The sequence below is a fragment of the Salvelinus sp. IW2-2015 genome, unplaced genomic scaffold (genome assembly GCF_002910315.2).
Source record: "Salvelinus sp. IW2-2015 unplaced genomic scaffold, ASM291031v2 Un_scaffold2793, whole genome shotgun sequence".
Lineage (NCBI taxonomy): Eukaryota > Metazoa > Chordata > Actinopteri > Salmoniformes > Salmonidae > Salvelinus > Salvelinus sp. IW2-2015.
Genome location: NW_019944094.1, coordinates 96007 through 105656, shown reverse-complemented (window position 1 = coordinate 105656; position 9650 = coordinate 96007). Strand labels below are relative to the sequence as shown.

General features: G+C 41.6%; 1 protein-coding gene and 1 long non-coding RNA gene across 2 annotated transcripts in view; both read left to right on the top strand.

Moving 5' to 3' along the window:
• The first annotated feature begins 1047 nt into the window (after positions 1-1047).
• The window catches only part of LOC112074745 (transcription factor Sp4), a 24225-nt gene continuing 15622 nt past the window's right edge, over positions 1048-9650 (top strand). Inside the window, 10 exon segments of the mRNA XM_070440643.1 lie at positions 1048-1611; positions 1995-2065; positions 3415-3492; positions 5398-5688; positions 5908-6061; positions 7393-7545; positions 7548-7604; positions 7607-7780; positions 7783-7883; positions 8032-8109. Of these exon segments, the coding sequence (XP_070296744.1) occupies positions 1605-1611; positions 1995-2065; positions 3415-3492; positions 5398-5688; positions 5908-6061; positions 7393-7545; positions 7548-7604; positions 7607-7780; positions 7783-7883; positions 8032-8109 (1164 nt within the window). The 5' untranslated portion in view covers positions 1048-1604.
• Positions 6479-7338, top strand: LOC139025505 (uncharacterized). The gene is made up of 6 exons (XR_011477093.1): positions 6479-6495; positions 6592-6795; positions 6898-6921; positions 6973-7022; positions 7131-7179; positions 7292-7338. It is a non-coding gene; the product is annotated as an uncharacterized lncRNA (long non-coding RNA).

Sequence of the window (9650 nt, the reverse complement as noted above, 5' to 3'; positions counted from 1 at the left end):
TCCTAATAAGGGAGAACTTATGATAAAGAAACAGAAAGAGATACTGATAAACAGACAGAGGGAGACCAAGACTGGCCCTTATGAGATGGGGAGAAATACGGACCTGTATAATAAAGGAGAGGAGGGAGAAAGACATCCTTATGATAGAGAGGGAGACAGAGACTGGCCCTTTATAAACTGAGGTGGAAACTGAGCTGCACTTCCTAACCTCCTGCCAAATGTATGACCATATTAGAGACACATATTTCCCTCAGATTACACAGACACACAAAGAATTTGAAAACAAATCCAATTTTGATAAACTCCCATATCTACTGGGTGAAATACCACAGTGTGCCATCACAGCAGCAAGATTTGTGACCTGTTGCCACTAGAAAAGGGCAACCAGTGAAGAACAAACACCATTGTAAATACAACCCATATTTATATTGATTTAATTCCCCTTTTAGCTATTCACACATCGTTATAACACAGTACATAGCCATTATATGACATTTGAAATGTCTATTCCTTTGAAACGTTTGCGTAATGTTTACTGTTAATTTTTTATTGTTTATTTCACTTTTATCTATTTCACTTTCTTTGGAAGTGTAAACATGTTTCCCATGCCAGTAAAGCCCTTGGAATTGAATTGAGAAGCTCTTATAAAGAAGAGAACGGAATAACCTGCACCAGCCCAAAGCTGCTGTTCCCTCTAGATAGCACAGCCACAAATTCAAAATGGGCTATATTGTAAAAATGAATGAAAATTTAAAAAAATGTGCTTTTGCGTCTTACGGTTAGGGTTAGTCATACGGTTAACGGTGTGGTTAAAGTTAGGTTTAAAGTCTGATTTTAAGAAGAACAATTMTAGAAATAGGCGGGGTTTATGACTGTGTGGCTGTGTTAACTAGTGACGAGCCAACCCAGCTGACCGCAAAGCAGGCTGGAAGATGGAGTCCCCGCCGCCATAACACATTTTGAAGGCGAGGCTTCGCCAAATACAACTCCCATCTCAACCCTCGCAGACCGAGTATGCCATCCAATCTGAATATGTGGGAGGAGCACACCGCCCACAAAAAATCCACAGATATCTATCTGTCTCCAGATGCAATTATACAGTGCAACTATAAAGAATGGACATAAAATAGTGCTATTTATAAGGGGTGTTTTTGCATGAAGATCGTTGGAAAGGCTTGTTCTAGGCTACCTAGCGACAGAAACAGCAGAAGCAGAAAGAGAGGCGAGAGAGGGGTGTTGGGTAAATGAAAGTGGGTGGGCCTACCGCGAACACACACACTACCAACTTCGATCAGGATACATTTATGCAAACGCTTGATTTTTTCCCGTTAATATAATTTACGCGCGACGGTCGTTAAAGTGTGTTTTCGGTTGGTTTTGAGGGGCGTCGGGCGCGGACAACGGACTCTTCCCTGTTATAACGGGAGGTTTGATTGTTGCTCGAGCTTGGTACCGCCCTTCCTGGCGGTGGGTGGTTTCGGTGCTAACCGGAGCGACGCCACAGCCCCAGCGCGAGCCATTCGCGGAGAAAATAGGCCGTCCTTCCCSGGTGCTTCAGCCGGCCTTTCTCCCGTAGCCTCTCCTCTCCGGTTTATGAATGCGTTATGAGTGGTAGGTACCCTCCCCCTCTCTTGTCCGTCTCCACCCTCTCTCCCACTCTTTCTGCGCACGTAGCCTGCCTGATATCCAGAATAACCCTTTGAGGAAATAGCGTTATCCTAAATAAGAGACAACAGCCTACATGTTTCCATAACTGATCTGTTTCATTGTAATACAGTCTCTAATAAGGTTCCGATCACTGCATATGCCTTCAGGGCCAGGAGTTGAACCATATGATGCAACTACACTGTTATAAAACCACGTGCAGGGAAATAACGGCATCGTATATCCCTTCACTCACAGTGMTATTGATAAAGGTGATCGCTAATCACTCAGTCCTAGAGTGATAGTCTTTTGATTGTTGATCAAGTATTGTCTGATTTGATGGTTCTCAGATCAGATGACTGAAGTGTCGGGATCAGAAGAAGGGAAACCAGGCAAGAAAGGCAAACGTTCTGGATCACAGGTAGACTGGACCCCGCCCCCAGACACATACAAACCACTTCCGGGTTCTGTATAGAGGCCAAGTTCAGAGGATTGCACAATGTCTTTCAACACCAATAATGGACTTGTGTCTTTGCCTCAATGTCTATGAGATATGCATATTACTGTATAAGAGTGAATATGTATTTTATATTTTTCAGAGCTTTTCCATAGCATGTGTTCTGACAGGGTTTGACTCTAGTGTTGATGTAGACTTTTGTAGCTTCTGTAAAAAAATAAAAATAACACTAGCTGTCTCTACAGACAGATTTCRAAGTGTGCTGTGCATGTGTGTGACATTAAATATTTGCCCACGACCTAGTTCCTTTTCTCTGAGTGAGAGTGAGAGGGCGGAGAGAGAGAGAGGGAGGCTTCTCTTCCGCTGCTCTGAGAGAACAGAGAAATGTGTCTCTCACACCCACAGTCACTTCCTGTAATACTACCCACTTCTATTGCTCTCTACTGTCTCTCTTTCACTTCTCTCTCTCTGTGTCTCTCAATTCAATTTAAGGGCTTTATTGGCATGGGAAACATATGTTTACATATGAAATAGATAATAAACAAGTGTTTGTTCTTCACTGGTTGCCCTTTTCTTGTGGAAACAGGTCACAAATGTTGCTGCTGTGGTATTTCACCTAGTAGATATGGGAGTTTATCAAAATTTGATTGTTTTTTTGAATTCTTTGTGGGTCTTTGTAATCTGAGGGAAATATGTGTCTCTAATATGGTCATACATTTGGCAGGAGGTTGGGAAGTGCAGCTCAGTTTCCATCTCATTTTGTGGGCAGTGTGGCCATATCCTGTCTTCTCTTGAGAGCCTGGTCTACCTTTCTCAATAGCAATGTTATGCTAACTGAGTCTATACATAGTCAAAACCTTCCTTAGGTTTGGGTCAGTCACAGTGGTCAGGTATTCTGTCACRGTGTACTCTCTGTTTAGGGCCAGAAAGCATTCAAGTTTGCTAAGTTTCTTTGGTTAATTCTTTGCAATGTGTCAAGTAATTCTCTTTTTGTTTTCTCATGATTTGGTTGGGTCTAATTGTGTTGCTGTCCTGGGTCTCTGTGGGCTCTGTTTGTGCTTGTGAACAGAGCCCCAGGACCAGCTTGCTTAGGGGACTCTTCTCCAGGTTCATCTCTCTGTAGGTGATGGCTTTGTTATGGAAGGTTTGGGAATCGCTTCCTTGTAGGTCTTTGTATAATTTTACAGCTATTTTCTGGATGTTGATCTCTCTCTCTCTGTCAATCTTTGTTTGTATGTTCTCTGTGTATGAATGTGCGTTCTATTTTTGAATTCCTCCTTATCTGTGTGTGTGTGTGTGTGTGTTCTCCCTAGGATTCCCAGACGTCTCCCCTAGCCCTGCTGGCTGCGACCTGCAGTAAGATAGGAGTTCAGGGAGGAGTGGAGGGACAGGTGGTTAAATGCATGATAATAATATTTGTATTGTATATGTACAGTGCCTTCAGAGAGTATTCATTTCCCTTGATTTATTCCACATTTTGTTGTGTTACAGCCTCACTTCAAAATGCATTTAATAGATTTGTTTTCTCACCCAATCTACACACAATACCCCATAATGACAAAGTGAAAACATGTTTTTAGAAATGTTTGCAAATGTATAGAAAATGAAATACAGAAATATCTKATTTACACTCCTGAGTCAATACATGTTAGAATCACCTTTGGCAGCYATTACAGCTGCAAGTCTTTCTAGGTTAGTCTCTAAGAGCTTTGCACACCTGGAGTGTGCAATATTTGCCCATTATTCTTCAAAACATTATTCAGGCTCTGTCAAATGCGGTGTTGATCATTGCTAGACAACCATTTTCATGTCTTGCCATATATTATCAGCAGATGTAAGTCAAAACTGTAACTCGGTCACTCAGGAACATTCACTGTTTTCTTGGTAAGCAAGTGTAGATTTGGCCTTGCGTTTTATGTTATTGTCCTGCTGAAAAGTGAATTAATCTCCCAGTGTCTGTTGGGAAGCAGACTGAACCAGGTTTTCCTCTAGGATTTGTCCTGTGCTTAGCTCCATTACATTAATTTCTTTATCCTGAAAAACTCCCCTGTCCTTAACGATTACAAGCATACCCATAACATGATGCAGCCACCAGTATGCTTGAAAATATGAAGAGTGGTACTCAGTAATGTGTGTGTTGGATTTGCCCCGAACATAACACTTTGTATTCATGACAAAAAGTTKATTGCTTTGCCGCATATTTTGCAGTATTACTTTAGTGCAATGTTGCAAACAGGATGCATGTTTTGAAATATTTGTGCTCTGTACAGGTTTCCTTCTTCACTCTGTCAATTAGGTTAGTGTTGTGGAGTAACTACYATGTTGTTGATCCATCCTCAGTGTTCTACCACAGCCATTAAACTGTGTAACTGTTTTAAAGTCACCTTTGGCCTCATGGTGAAATCCCTGAGCAGTTTCCTCCCTGTCCTGCAACTGAGTTAGGAAGGCCGCCTGTATCTTTGTAGTGACTGGGTGTATTGATACGCCATCCAGAGCTTAATTAATAACTTCACTAGGCTCAAAGAGATATTCAATGTCTACTTTATAAATGTATACCCATCTAGCAATAGGTGCCCTTCTTTGTGAAACATTGGAAAACCTCCCTGGTCTTTGTGGTTGAATCTGTGTTTGAAATTCACTGCTTGACTGAGGGACCTTACAGATAACTAACTGTATGTGTGGGGTACAGAGATAAGGTAGTCATTCAAAAATCATGTTAAACACTATTATTGCACACAGAGTGATACCATGCAACTAATGTGACCTATTAAGCAAATTTGTACTACTGAAGTTATTTAGTSTCGCCATAACAAAGAGGTTGAATACTTATTGACTCAAMACATTTAAGATTTTTTATGAATTTGTAAACATTTTGAAAAACAATTCCARTTTGACATTATGGGGTATTGTGACCAAAAWTCTGAATTGAATACATTTTTWATTCCGTCTGTAACACAACAAAATGTGGAAAAGGTCAAAGGGGCGTGAATACGTTCTAAAAGCTCTGTAGATGTTTGGTTTCTCCTATAACTGTACTTGTTGCTGTTGTACTTGTTGTTTGGCAATGTAAGTTTGGTAATAATAGTAACCTATAAAGGCTCTTACATGCTAACAAGTTCCAAGGCATTATACCRGCAGACGTTCAGTAAAGTGTCACTGTGTTGAAGGGGCTTCTGGCTGCAGGGTGGCCAGATACATCTAGACCTGGGAATCAGACTTAAGTTCCTACTTCAGTACGTTTGTTCAATGATGTTTTCTCATTCTTTTATTTATTGTTTATGTGTGTTTATTTGCAGGTGCAGGGTGGACAGTTCCAGGGTCATATAGTTGTAGACGCAGCGGGTAATCAGACTTTGGTTCAACAACAGTTGGAACTGGTTCCTGCCCAGTTCACTGGAAACGGCTGGCAGATCATCACTACAGCTCCCCAAATGGCCAAGGACACTGCCAATCAACCCGTCGCCGTGACGCTGGCCACCACTTCAGCCAATGACAGTGCTCCGGCAGGCCGTAAGATGAAGGCTGTGGGCGGGACTAACACCGTAGCAGCCAATCAGCAGGTGCAGCAGCAGTTCCAGATCATCCAGGTGTGTGCGTAACAGTATAACGTGTGCGCGTGTGTGAGTGTATAGAAGGGAATGTTGTCTGACTGGGAATTCTGGTKCTATAACTTATAATAAATAGTCTTTTTCTTCGACATGTGTGGTGGATTACTATGTGTTGTACTATATATCTGTTAGAGTTCAGAACATGGCCACCTAATGCCACTGTTTTTATGTCATGTTAATGTTTTGGTCCCTGTCCAGGTGCAAAACATGCCGTCGTCGGGGGGTGGGGTCCAATACCAGGTGATCCCCCACCTGCAGACGGCCGACGGCCAACAGATCCACATCAGCCCCCAGGCCGCATCCCTGGGGGGCCAACAGATCCACATCAGCCCCCAGACTGCATCCCTGGGGGGTCAACAGATCCACATCAGTCCCCAGACCGCATCCCTGGGCGGGCAGCACATTCACATCAGGTGGGTGGCAGCTGGTCTAGTGCAGTGGTTCTCAAAACACTCCTCAGGGACCCCCAGATGTTTCACATGTATGTTGTAGCCCTGAACTAACTCAACCGATTCACCTTGTCAACTCACCTGATTTCACCTGGTCAACTCACCTGATTCACCTAGTCAAGGGCTTGATGGTTGGTTGACCAGTTGAATCAGGTGAGCTAGCTGTGGAATAGTTCAAATACATGGAATGGCTGGAGGCCCACAGGAGAAAGTTTGAAAAGCCCTGGTCTAGAGGTTAGAGAGGTGGTAGACAGGTGGTTTAGAGGTTAGACAGGTGGTTTAGAGTTAGAGAGGTGGTAGAGCAGGTGGTCTAAGAATAAAGAGAGGTGGTAGACAGGTGGTTTTAGCAAGGTTAGACAGGTGGTTGTAAGAGAGGTTAGACAGGTGGTTAGAGGTTAGAGACAGGTGTAGACAGGTGGTTAGGAGGTTAGAGGTGGTTTAGAGGTTAGAGAGGTGGTAGACAGGTGGTCTAGAGTTAGAGCAGGTGGTTTAGAGGTTAGAGAGGTGGTAGACAGGTGGTCTAGAGGTTAGAGAGGTGGTGAGACGGGGTCTAGAGGTTAGAGAGGTGGTAGACAGACGGTCTAGAGGTTAGAGAGGTGGTAGACAGGTGGTCTAGAGGTTAGACAGGTGGTCTAGAGTTAGAGAGGTGGGTCTAGAGGGTTAGACAGGTGGTAGACAGGCGGTCTAGAGGTTAGAGAGGTGTAGACAGGTGGTTAGAGGTTAGAGAGGTGGTAGACAGTGTGGTCTAGAGGTTAGAGAGGTGGTTTTAGAGGTTAGAGAGGTGGTCTAGAGGTTACAGGAGGTGGAGACAGAGGTCTAGAGGTTAGAGAGGTGGTAGACAGGTGGTCTAGAGGTTAGAGGATGGTAGACAGGTGGTCTAGAGTTAGAGAGGTGGTCTATGAGGTTAGAGAGGTGTCTAGAGGTTAGAGACGGTGGTCTATAGGTTAGAGAGGTGGTAGACGTGGTCTAGAGGTTAGACAGGTGGTTTAGAGGTTAGACAGGTGGTCTAGAGGTTAGACAGGTGCGGTCTAGAGGTTAGAGAGGTGGTAGACACAGGTGGTTTAGAGGTTAGAGAGTGGTCTAGAGGTTAGAAGGTGGTCTAGAGGTTAGACAGGTGGTTAGAGGTTAGACAGGTGGTAGACAGGTGGTCTAGAGATTAGACAGGCGCTTTGGCGCATAACATTTTTTAGATGGAAACAGATAAAGTTATTCTATTCTATTCAGTCCGGCCCAGGGGGTCTACCAGAGCAGGTCCAGCTGATCCAGAACCAATCCCAGACCCAGGCAATCCTACAGCCAGCCAATCAGCAAGCCATCCTCACTAGTTCAGCCAATCAGACGTTGCAGCTTCGTTCCGCCCAGTCCTTCCCGTTGCAGATGCAGACCTTAAGGGCTCCCAGACCCAGGTCAGTACTACAGTACCCATAAACATCGGCGGTATGACCCTCGCCTGCCGGTCATGAATAATTTAGCGGGGAGCGGAGCCGTGCAGCTTGTCCAATCAGCCGATGGCAGCTTTACCGTAGCTACGGCAACCAACTTGTGACGACAACTGCAGCGGCGTGTCCGGGCAGTTACTGTTACCGGGTCGTCTTGTGGTACCATAACAACTGTTGCCGGGGGGAGGGAGCGTCGACAGACGGAACACAGCTGAGTTCTGTAGCCGGGTCGGACGGAGGTAGGCGAGAGACACACAGAACAACCCAGCGACAGGACTCTCAGATGGTATGTGTGTGTTTGTGTGACTAAACATCTGTGTTGTAAAGGATTTATTGATTGATTGTTTGGTTGATTAATGAATGTATTGATTGGTTGATTGATTGGTTGATTAATTAATGTATTGATTGGTTGTTTGTTGTTGCTTGATTGACAGGTCCAGAGTCAGGCCAACGGACTGCAGAGCCAATCAGATCCTCCAGGGACCATCCAGCAGGTCATCGTGGACAGGTGGGTTCATCTCCTCTTATTTGACTTTAAACTTCTATTCTACTCTAGTTTTCTATTTTCTCTCTATCTCTATTCTACTCTATTCTATCTGCTCTACTCTTTTTTACTCTATTCTACTCACTTCTACTCTACTTTATTTTACTATTTTCTACTCTAGTCTACTCTTTTTTACTCTATTCTACTCTATATTTTCTACTCTACTCTATTTACTATTTTCTACTCTACTCTATTCTACTCTACTTCCTTTTTACTCTATTCTACTCTATTCTACTCTAACTCTATTTCTACTTATTTTACTCTATTCTACTCTATTTTACTCTACTCCTATTTACTCTATTTTACTATTTTACTCTATTCTACTCTACTCCTTTTTACTCTATTCTACTCTCTATTCTAGACTACTACTCTACTCATTTTACTCTATTCTACTCTATCCTTTTTACTCTATTTTACTCAACTATTTCTAACTCTACTCTTTTTTACTCTATTTCTACTCTATTCTATTTACTCTATATTTACTCTACTCTATTTACTCATTATTCTCACTCTATTCTACTCTACTATTTTCTACTCTATTCTACTCTACTCTCTTTTATTTTCTCTATTCTACTCTAATTTTAACTATTTATTTACTCTAATTCTACTCTACTCTATTTTATTCTCATTTTTACTCTATTCTACTCTATTCTATTACTCTCTACTTTGTTACTCTATTCTATCTCTATTCTACTCTACTCTTATTTACTATTTTCTACTCTATGTCCTACTCTATTTTTACTCTATTCTATCTCTAGTTCTACTTACTCTATTTTACTATTTCTACTCTATTTCTCTATTCTACTCTACTCTTTTTACTCTATTCTTACTATCTATTCTACTCTACTCTATTCTACTACTATTTTACTCTATTCTACTCTATTTTACTCTACTCTACTTTCTCTCTATTTTACTATTTTTAACTCTATTCTACTCTACTCTTTTTACTCTATTCTACTTCTATTCTACTATACTACTACTCTATTTTACTCTATTATTCCTCTCTAACTCTCTCTTTTACTCTATTTTACTCTATATCTACTCTAACTCTACTATTTTTACTCTATTCTACTCTATTCTATTTTACTATATTCTACTCTACTCTATTTTACTCTATTTCTAACTCTATTTACTCTTTCTACTCTATTTCTACTCTACTTCTTTTTACTCTATTCTACTCTATTGTATCTATTTTTACTCATTTTCTACTCTATTTCTAATTCATATCTTTATTCTCTCTATTTCTATTACTCTATTACTCTATTCTACTCTATTCATCTATTTCTACTTCTACTTTATTTTAGCTATTTTCTACTCTTATCTACGCTCTTTTTACTCTATTCTACTCTATACTTCTACTCTACTCTATTTTACAATCTTTTTTCTACTCTACTCTACTTCTACTCTACTTTCCTTTTACTCTATCTATACTCTATTCTCTACTCTACTCTATTCTACTCTATTTGTACATCTATTCTATCTTGCTATTATTCTCTCACTCTATTCTAC